The 16649-nt window shown below is 37.4% G+C and overlaps 1 protein-coding gene across 3 annotated transcripts in view; it reads right to left on the bottom strand.

Moving 5' to 3' along the window:
* The window catches only part of slc38a3b (solute carrier family 38 member 3b), a 29251-nt gene that overhangs the window by 11908 nt on the left and 694 nt on the right, over positions 1 to 16649 (bottom strand). Inside the window, exons 2-8 of one of the 3 annotated variants that reach the window (XM_061042999.1) lie at positions 11443 to 11478; positions 4969 to 5155; positions 4578 to 4598; positions 4344 to 4425; positions 3689 to 3804; positions 1814 to 1887; positions 1308 to 1400 (exon numbers count right to left, since the gene is read on the bottom strand). In XM_061042999.1, coding sequence (XP_060898982.1) covers positions 1308 to 1400; positions 1814 to 1887; positions 3689 to 3804; positions 4344 to 4425; positions 4578 to 4598; positions 4969 to 5075 — 493 coding nt within the window. In that variant the 5' untranslated portion in view covers positions 5076 to 5155; positions 11443 to 11478. The remainder of the gene's footprint in view (positions 1 to 1307; positions 1401 to 1813; positions 1888 to 3688; positions 3805 to 4343; positions 4426 to 4577; positions 4599 to 4968; positions 5156 to 11442; positions 11479 to 16649) is intronic. The other 2 variants (XM_061042997.1, XM_061043000.1) reach the window with 2 other exon arrangements.

The raw sequence follows: 16649 nt of genomic DNA, 5'->3' as shown, positions 1-16649 counted from the left end.
AAAGTGTGTTTTTGATTTTACTTAAAATGTTGCCCAATGTCCCTCTGGCAATTCTTTATCAATTGTCTTTCAGTTGCTGATTATTGACAAGCAGTGAAATGATCACACATTTTATGATTCCTTATGTTTATAGGACCTCGACCTATATTTTAAGGTTTTGAATGGACTACTCTTCCCCCTCCTTGTCTGTGTGTAATTTACTGAGATGCATGAGTCTGTGCCGGTGCTGCGAGTTTGTTGATTAGCTGCTTTGAGGCTCTTCCTTGAGCCACAAATGCAGTGGCACCACAGCCCCCCTGCTGCCCCTGCTTATAGGGGCTGTAAAGTTCCAGCTTAAACTTTCCTTACTCCTTAATGTTAGTTTTTCCCCAGAATAATTACTTTTCCTCAGTTTTTTTGTCTATATGCTCAGGAAATAGCCAAACATGTCTCCAATCTGTTTTACCAGGATTGATCAAAGGCATCTAAAGTTATGAGCACATTTGTGGTAGTCTATAGGCCACATCCCTTTCATCAATATATATGACAATTAAGATTTTGATTAATACTAATCCCCAGAGCATGTACACCAATTTTAGTAAGTCTGCAAGTCTGCACACCCAATTGTCGGATATGTATTTTGGGTATTTTTGGAGCCACCTATGGGTCAGGATCCAAATGTTTTGGTACCCCCATTTATGGTCACGCCCTGAACATCGGTGCCAAAATGTATGTTGATTGGACAAATTCTTAATTAGTTATGGCCATTTCTCTGAAAATGTCCACCCCTTTTCGAAGTTTATTGTTAAATACTGTGAAAACTAAATAAGTCATCAGAAAATGTTTTAAAATATTTCATAATCTTCTTCCAATGGAGATGCAAAGCTAATTTGTTACCAACTGGACTTACGGTTAAGGAGAAGATGGCAAAAATGGGATTTTCAAAAAATTTTAAATGGAAAAAAAACCCATCATGGTGGACGTCAAACCTAAATTTTGCTGAGTTAAAAACATTTAAGCTGTATTTGTATCTACATAGCTTTGTTAAGAACCAATAATACATGTGTTGATACTTCATCAGTGACTGTGAGGAACTGAGAAAGAAGCTGTTTACCAACAGGTTACCGGGTCTCTCTTTACATAGTCATATTCCATGCTTAAAGGTTATGAAAAAATGTCTGGAATATTATTGTGTGGTGGGGTAAGGCATATTGAAACCAGAAGCCATGTAATGTATAACTCTTGATTTCTGCTGCAGGGAGTTAGCAGACAGTCGACATTATGATATTTGCAAACACATTAATCACTGAGTCCCAGCAGCTCCTCACCTCCAATGTTCTGCAGGGTGATTGCTATACCAGCAGCCATTTTTCCTGGTGTACCAAAGGCCCTGTACCCCAGCTGTTCATAAGCTCGAATCCCTGTAAGCATATTACAGCACAATAATGATCACTCTGTATATCCCTCTGAGAAACCCATTAAAATACTTTCAGTGTTGAAACACTTTAATTTCTATGATTATTATGCTTCCCAATCCCAAACATTATAAACTTTATTCCATCTAGTTACACAAAAAAATAAAATTTCCTTGTTGTTATCAGTGTAAGCCTATTCATACTATTATCTCTTTCCAACTTTTAATCCATAATGATTGCTTATGGTGACTTATTGTCCTTAAGCAGTTGAACTGTATCCGCTGTCTTCATCACTTAATGTAATTTGGCAGAAGTGGCAGAACTGACTTTAAAGTCTAAATTGAATTTTGATAACACATCTGCACACTATCATTATGTACAGCTAAGCAAGCTTAGCTAAGCTAAGACAGAATTCTTACCCACAATGCCTGAGGATTTGAGCAGCAGATGAATGGAGTAAGATGACAAGGCTGCAACTGCAGTTAGAAGAAACCTTTGACACAAACCAGAAGGGAAAATTATTTCTCAGTATGCACTGTATCTTTACACGTCATTTGTAAATGCACTGGCATAATGTGAGTGTCTTTACAGTCAGCACGTTGCATTAGGTTGTGATGGATTAAGCATGTGCCAAGATGTTATCACAAAAATTCTACACAATTAGTCATCTGATCTGACATGTTTTTTAACACAGACAAACCTATTCATCAAGCCTGTGAAGTTGATCTGCTTTGGAAAGCAGCTGAATTCCCACCACATTACTTTTCTGCCATATTTAAAATTGATGTGGTCCATTGATTCAAAATGCTAATTGTATTCGCAAGTAGCAAAAACAAATATTCAGCATGAAACACGTTTGAATAATAGGTCTTTTTATACAGTAATACAATAAACATGTTTTCCTTTGAAATAAATCAATAGTCCCACACATGGATCAAACATGTATTTCCCACAACCTTTTTTGTCAGAGAGTTTTGTCATCCTACGCAGACAAAAAGTCCTGAACAAGTTCGCTCAGTGATCTGAGGTCAGCATTCTTATTAGGTCAAAGTTTGATCCCAAATCCAGCCATCCCTCCATCTCCACCCAATGTCCGTGAGCGGAGGGATGGATGGAGGCCAAACCTTGGTATTCCACTCAACAAACAACTAACAAGGCATTCATTTGATAGGTTTTCATTGTATACTTTGGAAATAATAATTTACATATACACAAAAATATCCTTTGCTTAATCCTGATGGCTTGGTAAAACATTTTGGAGGGCGCCAGGCTTTTCATGCCTGCCCTATTCCTGTGTCTCACTTGAAATATGCTGACGAGGACTGAGAATGTCTATCTGTATCCCTACTGGTGGATCAAGATTTCTCCTGACAATACAGGCTACAATCCCCACCAGAGTCACAATAAGGGAAGAAACACCATAGCTTATGATAATTTATTTGCTACCATCCAGACAGCTACTGTTAGCATTTAACTTATTCCTAGCTAATATGATAGTTTAACAAGATTCGATAGGAAAGGTGTTGCAAGTTAACATTTGGTTCAGATGCAAACCAGCTCATCTCCAAATCAGAAGATCCATCAAACCAGTGGCCTGCTATATATAGTTAAAACTCCACTGACCCAAATACTAACAACTACACATGAAATGGCATTCAGCCTCCTTCACTGGATGTACTCGTTCTTTGAAATCTTCAGCATTGAACTGACTTCCTATTTTCACCATTGAGACTGACCTTTGGGTCTCTCACTTTTCCAGTCTCGCTACTTGCTCTGAGTAGCTACACAAACACAGACTACACAACCAAAACAACCAAGGTCATGGTCTGACAACAGCTTTCTGCAAGGAGCAGGAAGAAATGGATGAGCAATCCAGATGCCTCACACAAGATCTGGAAGCTCAGTTATACTGGGCTATGGCCTTTCAGGGATCTGTACAAGGCAACCAGGGCGTCAAAGGGGGACTATCAAGGGACGACATGTCATGACAGATCAAATGTCATGACAGATACTAAATCCCTCTACAGATACTACGTAACCCGAAACACCCTGGCCTTTCATTGAACCACCAAAGCAACCCACCACTTAACTGTCTAGAGAGTCTCAGGACTCCATAGTACCTCATTAATATTTATATATAATTCATCTATATGAATAGGTCAACAGAAACGTTTTGATATGATAACAAACTGCTGCCATTAAAATAAGTGTTGTTGTTTACGTTGATAAGTGGGGGGATTCTAGCAAATATTTTTGAAAAGGCACACATTGGATAAATGTGTTTAGTTACCCACCAGAATAGAAGTATGCCAGTGTTGGCCATTGCATAAGCCAATCCCAGGATTCCACTGCCCATAATAGCATTACCCAGGTTGAAGACAGACATCCCAAAGGAGGTCTTTCCTTCAAACTAAGGGGACAAAAACAAAAGCATACATTTAATTTGACAAAAAAAAAATGTTTTTACACAATCTTACAAAACTTAACTGACCAACGATTTTCAATCACTTTGTTATATTTATTTGCCTGTTCATGGTTTCATTTCAGTGAGTCAAATGTGGAAATACATATATCTGGTATAAGTCAGGGCATTTACCACAAACAAAAGGCGTCCCACAAGGATACTCACTGGGCACTTTCTCATTTGTAATTAATGCCAATAGTCTTCATTCGTGTAGTATCCATCTTTATGCAGATGATATAATTATGTTTTGTTTTGAAGACTTTGTACGGCATGCAGTTGACTTTGTATGGCATCATACAACTTTATTTTCTTGCTCCTCAGATTGCACTTATCAGCCTTAAAGAACAACTGAAAGCTAGCAATACAAAAAGCATGTTCAAGAAATTTGAAAATGAGGGATCCCTCAATGATCTTCAAGGCTTGAATTAAGGTTTGAAATGAAATGAAAAATAATTATGTTGCGTTTTGTTAACTTTTGCTCTTACATCTGTGAAGTGTATAGGTTTCTTTCCATCTGCAGTGGGCAGAAATTCTTCATTCTCCAGTCCTCCCTCAGGATCATCAAATCTAGTTGGCAAATTTGTGTTGGTTAATTTATGAACTCTTTATACTTCATCAACATATTTAATATAAATATTAGTTCAAAATTGCCTACTCTTTTTGTATTATTATATGCAAGAACACTGTAAACTCCTTGAGACATATTTTCACAGACATACCTGACTGTTTGAGTGCCATTTCTGTAAAAGGATCCACCGGTTGAGGTTAGCAAAAGGCAAGGTAAACATGCATTTAAAAAGGGGAGATGCAGGAAATAAGTCACACTTTATATTGCTTACCAAATCCGTTATCCTATACATTATTAATTAGAAACATGAGACATAAGGAGATGTATAGAAATCAAACATTGCACAAGTGTGTTTTAGCTGTTTTGAAGTTAAAGTCAGCACATTTATTTAAACCAAACAAAGGATGCTGTTTTCACACAAGTAATACAGAAAGACAAAAAGACTGACTTTGAACAGTGCGTTATACATGCTGGGTTAAAATATCATTACCGGTATGTAAGCAGCTATTCATTCATGATTAAAGTAAAAGGAGGATACTTACTGGTCTTCCTCTGGAAACGTCTTCATCGGCACACCCAAGTCATCTCCGAGGTCATGACTTTTCCCATTGGATAAGATGTTCATCTCTGACTGAGAAGAATCCATCATCCAAAGTGTAATGGACTCTCTTTTGTCTTGTTTGTGATTTTTGAAGATGAAATGTTGTTGTCACTCAATGTATTGAATATCTAGGACAGGAGGAGAAAGAACAAGTATGAGAAACATTGCTCAGTGATCAAAGTGTACACACTATTGAACATGTGCATTAGACTCTTAATGTGTTAAAGCTTGGAAAATGTGTTTCAGTTTTTAATTTCTTACTATGATTAAGAGTGTTTTTCAACACAATGTTGACTTATATCATTGAACAATAAAGATTCTCGTATTGTGTATTTGAGCTCTTGTAAAAAGTGTTGGGAGCATTTTGGAAAAAAAACCTTTAAGTCTCAAATGAATGTGAACCAGACTGAATCTGGCAATCTCCTGAGGGATTGTTTGTCTATGATTCCACATCACTTTCAATCAAGTTAGCACACTCACACAGTCCTGTTGAGGAAGAAAAATCAAGTACAGAGTGTTAAACTCTTAATTAATAAAATCTATCTACATATATACTTTTTCCACAAATAACTAAAAACCTGTTATTACAGTTTTCATGATTGCATTAGAGTGATATGAGTAGTTTACTTCACAGTATATTAGTATAATGTAGCTTAAGCCAACACTACTTTGGTTTAGAGCTTTACTGTGCTGTTCTGAATTTCCAAATTCCAAAAATGGTTTTCTTAGGCAGAACTATTTATTGGGCTAACATTGGAGGTATATTTGTTGTAGTCAATGACAGGAGTCATTAAAACTCATATTACATGACTTTACCAAAAAACTGCGTAGCTCAGTTCTACTGTTGACACATCTGACAGCATTCAACAACCGGACGTCATTCACTCACTCGCTTCATTTACTAAAATTTCCAAAAAAAAGATACACCAACATGGATGGTACGTAAAGCCCTTAATGATCACAAGATGAGGCACAATACTGGAAAACATCAGTCATGACCAAAGTAAATAAGGCTAGAGGTCAAGGTCTGACCAAGTTGACTTTTCTTTTTAACTTTTGTATGCTCTTGTCTTTGGTGGGGTCAATGTTACAAGCCTGTTGAGTCTCATACTGCTCTTCATGACAGAAATAAAACACAACATTCTAAATCACTCACAACAATAGGACTGAGATTACAGAGAAAGCTCTTTTCAAAACAGTTATTACTGCAGTTCTGTAATGATACATTTCAACACCATGTTTCCTAATAGAGTATGGGTTTTTTGTTGAGGTTGAAGAAAGTTAATCTCATTGTAAAACAATGAAGTTAACATTTCTTTGGTACAAAACTATTATCATACTAATTAATTAGGAACTAATTATGACCTGCCATTGCCTCTAATGACCCGAGTGACAGAATGTAATCCTCCTCTCCGTTTCACAGTGTGAACTCAGGGAGACAATAGTGTATTGTTGGCTTCTTCCTCTGAACAAATGTACAGCAGCTCAATTGTGTTCACAGTGTCGTCTCAGCCAGAAGAGCACATTACTGCTATTCACACTGTACAGTTATAGCGGGCCATTGATACCATGCACTTCAGAAGGATAGAAACAACACACTTAATACTCTAAACACAGTTTCCAGGTAAAAAGTGATCTACTTATTTAACCTATACAAAATTCCAGGTGTCAAAATCTGGATCCCAATTTCATTTAAACTAGAAAAAAAAGGTAAGTTTACCTCAGTGAAGACCTTCCATTGCATAATCTAGTGAGTCATTTTATTTGCACAAAGTTAACATTGCCCTCAACGTAACCACAAACGTGAAAGCCACTAATGTCAATAATTTCTGTTGCAACACTAGCGCTTGTATAATGATCGCTTTGAGTGACGCTGAGCAGAAGAAATGTGAAATGTGCTTGTCATTTAAACCTTAAGCTTATTGCAGTTTGATTTAAAGTGATAAACATGCAGGTTTATAGCTACACCTGAAGAAATTCGTCAACTAATTACAAAGAATAGAATACAGTTTTTTATTCCCCTGTTGTGGCACTGCTCAGGAGAAGAAAATGAAATGTTCATGAACAAGAAGAAAACTTCAGATGAGCCTGCCTCTCCATTTACAGTAAATAGAGCAAAGAGCTCATCATTCAGTCTCATGATGTTTACATATTTGAAGCAACATGATGACTGTTTTTAGTGCTGTACATATGTTACCAGACACTAGATCATCATAAAAATGTGTAATGTTTGGGACTGTATCTCCATTAATGGTAGTAAATTGTCTCTGGCATCACATGTTCTCTCATTGAATGGTATTAAAAAATGTAATAACTTAGTTTTTTAACATTTTAATTACATGGCACCAGAGAGGAATACCAAAAAGACAGATGAAGGGAGTGAAATCTAAACTGGGACACATTTGTCCTAAACATTGGACATTTAAGGAAATTAAAATCTAACCATGAACCTCAACATCTATAAAAGCACTTCCTTAGAACAGTGTTAAAAGAAAATTCACACTGACAACTGTATTCCGATTTACTGATAGAAACATATCTATGATGCTGCAATTCCCTTTAAAATGGGTGTTTTATATTTGAATCATTTGCTCCAAATCAGAACAGGTCAAAGAGACTTCTTTAAAACAATGTTGCAAAAATTGAGATAGCCTTCTGAGGATATTTTGCATGTTGGATAAAGAAAAAAATCACACAAACAAAGCATTAAAGCACAAAAAGGGTGTAAGGGTCGTTAAAGGGCAATATTTGAATCGTTTTATAAATGCTTTCTGGAAATGAATGTACAATTTGTTGATCCGCATTTTAGTCTTTTGATTAGTACATAGTAAGTGACATTAATATGTGCATTTTTTCTGCAGTCAATCATACAGTTTAAGAAATACATAGAACAAAGTCTCCTATTATGAGGCCTTACAGCAACAATAATTACATGTATTTCATGGAAATGCCTAGTTCCTTAATATTATAAACAAATTACAGTGAGTATAGCATCACCAAGTAAAGTATCATGGTGTAAAAACCATTAGTAAAATCAGGCCAGCCACCACGTGAGTCTTTAAACAGATACATCGCTGGTACTATTTCTGCTGTGTAATTTTATCTGGGGATGGGGAAAATAGCAGGCTGGAGAGATTAGGTGTATGTGAGACTAAACACGTTCCTCAAGATGATGAAGAAGAAGAAGACAGCTTGTTAGAGACTCCACACATTTTGTGCCTTATGCTGAAAGAAAACAAATCCTTACGGGAACGGACTAGAATTCAATTCAAATTCAATTCAAATAACTTTATTTATCCGTTAGGAACTTCATTTGTGTAAAAGAGCATCAGTACGCATACAGCTAGACACAAAAACAACAGCAGAAACACACACATACAAGTGGCTCTATTAAAAGCATGATAAATAGGTCATAAATAATTGTTATGAGCGGTTAAATGAGTTGTCTTAAAAATAAATAAGAAATAGATCATTTGTTCATGAGCCTGATGGATGTGGGAGCAAAGCTTGACATGGCTCGATTAGTCCGGAAAGTGAGAGATCTGTATCTGTGGCCTGAGGGGAGACGGTTGTAGAGATGGCAGAGTGAGTGTGTGCTGTCTGAGGCTATGTGTTGTCCTTTTAGTTTTGTTCTCCTGTTGTAGATACTGATCAGTGGTTCCTGCTGCTGTCCGATTATTTTGCTGCTTATTGTTATGATCCTGTTTAATGGGTTACGATGAATGTTTGGCAGAGACCCAAACCAGGCTGTGATGTTGAAGGTTAAAACTGACTTGGAGAAGATGGATTTGCTGTTGGGTTGGAAGGTGAGCCTGTGATCAATTATTGTCCCGAGGTATCTGTATGATTCAACCCTCTCTATGGGCTAGAATATGTTTTTCTTCAAGAAGTAGTGCTTACAGATCTTTCAATGTTTGGGTCATTGAGAGTCAAGAGAAGTATGGATAAAACAAGAAAAAACAACAAGAATGATTCATGTGAGATAAGACTGGGTGTTGGACTTTTGCTATATATATGTGTGTGATTTTTTTTGCACATACTACACAAAGGTATTAAACTTGGTACAAGCTGTGGTGATTGTGATTGTAAGATTGTCACGAGTAAAGGTTGTGGATAAACAGAGTAAAGGCTGAAAAACCATTAAAGGGCCCATATTATGCTTTTTCTGGTTTTATATGCTCTTTAGTGTGTTTTCCAAGTGTCCTGTGCATGTTTAGGCACATCTATGTGCAAAAATTCAAAGTCCGCAGAAACGCGGCTTCTCCTACGTCCTCCTGTTAGCTGTAGCATTAGCTGCATGTAACGCTCGGTTCTAGCCCCCCTCGAAAATGTTTTGCCAGTGTGACGTCTTGTCAGAGTGAGATCACTGATCTAAGCCCATTGGCTCGTTGTGGTAAGCCCAGCAGCTCATGTTGCACGCCCGTTAACTTCTGTAGCACGCCCACGATATGCCGTAGCCTGCGGTAGCACAGTAGTGCTAAGGTGCTAATGTTTTTGCTCCCCGGCCCTCGGAGCCAGAGTGGCTGAGCGACTGACCAATTACGGCAGAGCCGACAGGCCGACCAATCAGAGCAGACTTGGCACACGTAGGGACTCTGAACGTGGGCACTTCAGAGCCTTAGAGAGAGAGTCAGAAGCGAGCCGGTGCATGGAGCGGCAGTACATGAAAACAGACACTTTTTTAGAACTTTTGTGAACATACTTTAGTAGGTACATAGATTAAATATAAGAACCCCAAAAAGGGCATAATATGGGCTCTTTAAAAAGTAATTAGTTATACTCGACGACATCTGCATCAACTTTTTGGTAGTCCTTGTTGTTTTTTTTATTGATGCTAGATACTGATCCCTATCAGTCTAAGAAAATGCAATATGATCATTTATACTGAGCGCCAGGAGGGTCACCTTTGCTCCTTTCACTGCAGTGCTGCCCAAAGTGAGTTCTGTTACGTAACAAATCAGCCCTAAACAGGGCATGAGAGGGAAATGTCCCATTCTGAGTTCCTGGACTCAGGTGACATTTGAAATGTTTGAACAGGTGGGAGGGTGAACAATGATTAGCTTTTCTGACTGTTCAATGTTACTGTAGGAGAGTGGATACTAATATAACTGCTTAAGTTTTAGAAAACCCAAACCACTTTGTCCGCAAAGACTTTTTTTCATCTCTTCTTGTGTCTGTTGGATATACAAATGGCAGTCGTGGCACTAGTGCATAGCAGGGGGCGAGCACATGTAGATGAGGAGATGCCCTTGTGGTGGCGTATCAGGAACAAGCACGAGGTTCAGCCAGCAGAGCCTGGCAGCACCAGCTCATCTCAGCCACGTGCCTGCTGGGGACAGAGGAACACGAGCTCATGTCCAGCGATACCGGCCAGAACCTGAATCGTCATTACACTCTGCGGCTCAGAGGGCCAACGAGATTGCTTTTATTTAAATTTCTCTTGAACTAAAACCCTTTAAGTTGTCCTTATTTTTAGTGTTGATGTGCTGCCCATATCAGACACTGCTAGAGGATTTCCTGTAGTCTGTAATAGGGTTGTTAGTTTATAAAAGTATCATTTCAATGTCCTTTGTCTTGTAAATGATCTGAGTAAGATAGGAAATGGCATAAAATGGCCCATACATAAATTGTAATACAGTATTTTAAAAAAAAAATCTGTTGAATATGTTGATAATTCAATTTTTTCCACAACTCAGTAAACAAACTATAACATAAAAATCGCCTTTCAACAACAATGGCACTGTATCAAACAGTCAAATGTCATCGCTTTCTCATCAAATCAATAAAAATGTGGAATGGTCAACTAACAGTCTCAGACTCTCTGACTACATAATCGACATTCATCAAGGTATTGCAAAATTTAACAAGGGATCCTTCACATCCCATAATCCCATATATGGTCAAATCAAGGCACAAATTCCATTGATGTATGGTCATAGTATGTAGATCAGATGTACAGGAGATACATCTTGCTGAGTGACGCCTAAAATGTGGAAAATTAGATACATAAGATACTAGTAGATGCTTTACCATTGGTTCAGGGGATTCATAAATTCAAAGTATAAGTGGGAGCACTTATTTATCACACTATCATATCTGTCAAATCACTGAATGTGTTTAGTATCGCCTGGCGAAGAGGAATGTCTTTACACCATTATAGTTTGGTGTACTATGAACAGAAAACTGTTTTGGCCGCGTGTGGTTGAGCTACATGCAATGAAACATTTACTCTATGTGACAGTCAGAAGCATTTCCTTACTGCAGCTTTAAATAATGAACAATACTAAATAAGAGATAATCAAGAGGGCATGAACTGGTGAAATGAAGTAAACGAAACATTTGAATAAATATCATCTTAGCCAAATAATGTGTTCATGTAATGATGTGGTGTTATATGCAGGATTTCTCCTCTCACCTCGTTCTTCTGACTCTTCCTGTCTCACAGGCTTAACTGTTAAATGGATCATGAAAGGAAGCAGCGCTAAAGAGCACAAACAGCTCAGATTTCATTTCACATGTTGTTCTAGAAGCAGAAGATTACAACTGGATTCAAGGATTTCAGATAAGAACATGAAGAAAAATATTAAGTGGTTATTTAAATATATGTTGACACCAAACAGACAATCCTCCTCCTTCTCTATATGACATAAATCAATGCATCACATCACCATGTAGCCTACCTTGTCTGCAGGTGTAGTATTGGCTGCACAATGACAAAAACAACTGCACCAATTATTTTATCCTATAATCAGCACAGAGAATGAACAATGTTTCACTAATGTTGCACTCTTAGAAAAAAATGACTCAGAATCATTTTTAGCCTGATGAGCCTGTTCTGAGGTGGCTTCAGCCATAAGAGCTCCAGCACAGTTTGCAGCTTAATATGATCAAGTTAGAAGTTTGTGCAGCTCCAATGGAACTTACATTTAAGCTAAAATAACAAAAAAAAATAGCCTCTTATGTCTGTTTATACCATTAAGCAATGGTGTCTGCCTTTCTAAAATAAAGAAAACTGTAAGAATGTTAGCAAACAAGATTGCCATGATATGAACACCAAACAATTTTTCTTTAACAACATGCATACAAGCAACAAATTGAAGGAAGATACTAGCATCTAGGTAGCACCTTGAATTAAGTTTTTTTCTTTTCATGCCAATGCCAACCACACTTTAATATAATAATTATAATATCATTGTGCAATATTCTGATGATCCATTATAAGAAAATGAACCAAAGGTTAAGTGGATCCGGAGGTATAAAAAGAACCTGTTTACTCCTTGTTACCTCAGGAATCAGTTAGCTTTCATTCGTTTTGAGTACAAATTGACATGCTGCAGGGCCCTTTTCTGAGAAATAGCCCGGAAACCAACAGCTGGCAGCAGGAGGTAAAGACTACAGGGCAATTACACTCTAGGCAGGGGTTTCAGGCAGCTAGAGCACTTCAAAGGGTCTGCCTTTATGTGGAAACATGATCAAAAAGGCTACAGACAGCAGACTGTGTTGTAAAAAGAATCTCCCAATTGATACAACAGTATTGTAAATAATTTCCTAACAACATAATCTAAATTCAATCTTAAACAACCTAATGGCGGACGTGTTTTTGTCAGCAGGTATATTTCCATCTGTCACCAGTTTAACAACATTGATGTATACAAAAGAAACACATCACATGAGAGATGTTGATGGGGGTCAAGTGTGACTTTAGGTACTGTTACATACAATACATACTGGTACTGTATAGGAGAGACTGCAGACCAACCCACATCAGAATCATCACAAGTCGTACACATTGCTGTTGTGAAAATACGTTTCAGCATCAACATCCAAGATCGGCTTGCCAAATATGAAGTTACTGAAGTATCTGTGTAGCTATACAAGTGTCGTTGGTTGTCGTTTGACACTCTGTTAAAGGTGCACTATGGAGTTTTGGTCGAGAAATGTGAAAGTTGGAGAAATTTTACAAGATTCTGTTATATGTTCATAACTCTATACACAAACTGTCCTCAGTGGAATATGTGGTCCCTGGAAAACTGATTCAAGATAAAAGGCTATGCTTATGGTGGGGGGCCCGCAACAGTGAAACCGTAACTCTCCTTGTAGCTTTTTAGCTCCAAACATTGTTCCAGGGACCAATTTTTTCATTTGAATAAAGTTTGTGTGTTTAGTTCAGAAAATATATCATAGAACTGTTTCACTTCTCCAACTTTCAAATTTCCCTACCAAATCTACGTAGTGCACCTTTGAAGGTTTGAACTCACTGTATCAAATACTAATACAAGAGTAAAAATGATGTGAGCTTCATGCAAAACAATAAAAACTACTGTTACATATTTGTTATCTAGCTTGTTTTAGCAAGACCTTCCTTGCTATACATTTTAAAATGTGATCATTTCCTCCAGTGCTTTAAAGTGGCTATAATCACTATTTAATTATATAATAAAAGTGTTCAGATGAACACTCAAATGTGTATAATGTGTTTAAATGTTACCTGACTCCGTGGTGCATTTCAGCTCAATGTTGTAATATAATTTCTTTTTTTTTCAAGTTATTTTTGTTTTCTGGACTGCTACAGTTTGGTTTGCTCTCATAACTTTCATAGGTCAGCATTTCTCCTGTTTGCAGCAAGCAGCGCTTTCAAATGAAGAATCTCAAACGATGCTGCTCGATTTAACAAACAGCGGACAGACAAAGGTAGCAACGTGCCTGAGAACATAGAAGTGGGCCAGATATTGCTTTTAAGAGGTGGTAATGACCAAAACTAGAGCTAGTGGAGATTTAATTGGACCTGCATGTTCCAAGTCTGAAAATGAATGCTCTTCATCTGTGGGATGTGTATGTAGGCATCTATCAGCTAATGAGTTTGTCATTGGAAAGTAAATATAATAAAATAATAAAACGTTAGTGTTGTTTACGGTGTACTTCAGTTGCACTCAAATAGGTGCTTTCAAATCTCATATCCAGTAAAAACCTCCCTTTTAAGCTTATATAAGTTGTTTTATGTTTATCTGGAAACTGTCAAAGGTATTGTCTGCCAGAGTTCGTGATGAACTTCCTGTGTGTTTTTATACTTGTAGCTCTTTGTGGAACTTTAAAGGCAGCATACATTTAGTTAAGAGCTTAAATGTTGGCACTGGTTGCTCCACAGGGAACAAACTCGTGGAGTGTGAGCGCTATAAACTAGATCACAAAAGCAAACAAAGATGCTCTTTGAACAGACTGAGAAGCGAAAGATAAACTTTTTCTCTCAAAACGATGAACAACTTCTTCCTTTTTGGGACAATTTCCATACAGGCATGATCTTTAAAATCTAAGTGCTTCAGGGAAGATTTAAGTTATTTACAGAACTAGTCCTAGAGTAGACCACAAGACTGTTTTTATCATTATAAAATGCAATCTATCCACTGGTATGTATAGATTATAAACAAAGGTGACGAAACAAGTTCTTTCCAGTGGCTTAAATATAAATAGACAACAACACATGATACAGTCAGGTTCAGACTTGCAGATTATGAGCTTCATAACAAAGATAATAATAAACTGTAGAGTGTCTGACACTTAACACTTAGGCTGACTCAAACGTGGATATTCACAGGTCTCCTTGGGTGACAGAAGAGCACAGCTGTCTGCTTCCCACATGAAACCTCGACCTCCACACACACACACACATGTGCTGCACCTGTCCGGCTCCTCCCCAAACTCTCAAACCAGTTTGATCACTGCACCACGCTGGGGTCACTGACCGCAGCCGGGCTTATCTGCTCCACTTCTCCATTGCAATGAACCCAATATGAAAAGCCATACATGGTGTTCATGTTGACAATGGGGACAAAGTCAAAGACATGCCCCCAAAATACCTTAAATACACAGACTGACACAGAAAATTGCCGTAAACTTGTCCAAACTTGAACAAATTAAAAATAAAGTAGAAGTCTTCGATTCTAAAATCTGAGAGGCCATACATTTGACTAAAAGAACATGTCTAAACTGTTTATATTTTTTATTTTAATCATAACTGCATGAACCTGAAACAACTGCAGAGTGGAGCAAGAGTCACAAATAGACTTTAAAGGGCTAGTTCCCTTCAAATTCTTCAAACATATTTAACCTATTAAAGCTGTAATGACTATACAAATTTTAAAAGGATTCAAAGACAATTAATATTTGGCTTGTTTTCTTGACTAATGGATTCATCTTGCAGTCATTATATGCTAGTATGACAGCCATGAATGATTATGCATTTTTGGTAACACTGATATATATATATATGCAGATATCTTTTCAACTGATTTTTCTTAAAAGTGGATGATGATATTAGAGCACATATTTTTCAATCATCTATGATGATGACTAGGATATAAACGTATCTGAATAATAAGCAGCTTGCATTGTGTTCACATAATGAAAGCGTCATCTTGTCATATCAGCAGAAAAATCAATGTCCATATTTGAGCAAATCAGCCAATATGAATGGCACCTTGATATTATTAGGAATATCTCAAATATAATTGAAAAAAATGCCTTAACAGTTGTCTCAAGTCCTATACTTTTTGGGTCTGTCTGTCTGTATAGTTTACTATTGTAACAAATCTTAAACGTGCAATCCTAATAGTTGACAAGTTTGAACTGGTATGTTTATAATTCTGCTTGAAAATCAATAAAAATGAACAGATGATCAAAACACTTATTTATTTTCTTTTAAGAGTGAATAAATTAACTTTTTTTTCAGCATAATTGCTCTTTTGGCATTTAATATGCTGATCATGGCACACTGGTTTTCAAAAAGCAGATGGTACCCGGTGTATGACAAGAAACAGCAGGACGTACAAATCACTGGCACGTATTGATTAGGCCTAAACAGTGCTCAAAGAAGACTGCAGGAACACACAGATGGACTGTCTGCAAACACTCATGAGGGGAACAGGGAGGGGAAACTTCATATTTCTGTCACCCAAAGCCTTTGTTGTCAGCTCCTTGATAATAACACACAACATCACATGTAATAGGCTCAGGCAGCAGAGTGATAATGTGCCGCATTAACTTCCCACACAGGGCGCTCTTCCTCCACATGGGTATATTTAGCCCACAATAACAAAAGGCAAAGTGCTTTAAAAGGCTGCTAAAGCTACTGCTGTTTAAATTACTCACGCTTTGACGCAGACTGAATATGCTTATGTTCTGTGATTGGTTATTATTTACAACATGTTATTGGCTGTTCGTTTCACTCGGAAATGGTTTTGTTGGTGGGTGGAAAAGGACATTGTCTTTGCGTTTACGCGAAGCCATGTGGCCCCAAGCTTGGATACCACCAGTATGCAAAGGTGAAAACTGCATGAAAAAGAATTACATCAGGATTTTTTTAGATGACAATGGTTACTAAGAATTTGTGGATTTGTGGAAAAACAAGGATTGGTCGAATTGTATTAATTCGCCAGCGACTGTTTGTAAGGATCAAACATACAACTGAACTAGGATACATTTGCAAAACACTTCGACCAAACAGAAGTTAAATCCGCGTAAAAGTCACACATTGGTCCAGTCGACCGATGACTTCTGTCCAGATGTGGATTTTACCTGTTGCAAGCAGACTTACAATTGGGGTCGAATCCAATTTTAGAAAGACTG

Source organism: Labrus mixtus, chromosome 7 (genome assembly GCF_963584025.1).
Source record: "Labrus mixtus chromosome 7, fLabMix1.1, whole genome shotgun sequence".
NCBI classification, from domain to species: Eukaryota; Metazoa; Chordata; class Actinopteri; order Labriformes; family Labridae; genus Labrus; species Labrus mixtus.
Note: the sequence above shows the minus strand (reverse complement) of the source record. Positions and strands in the feature narration are given on the sequence as shown.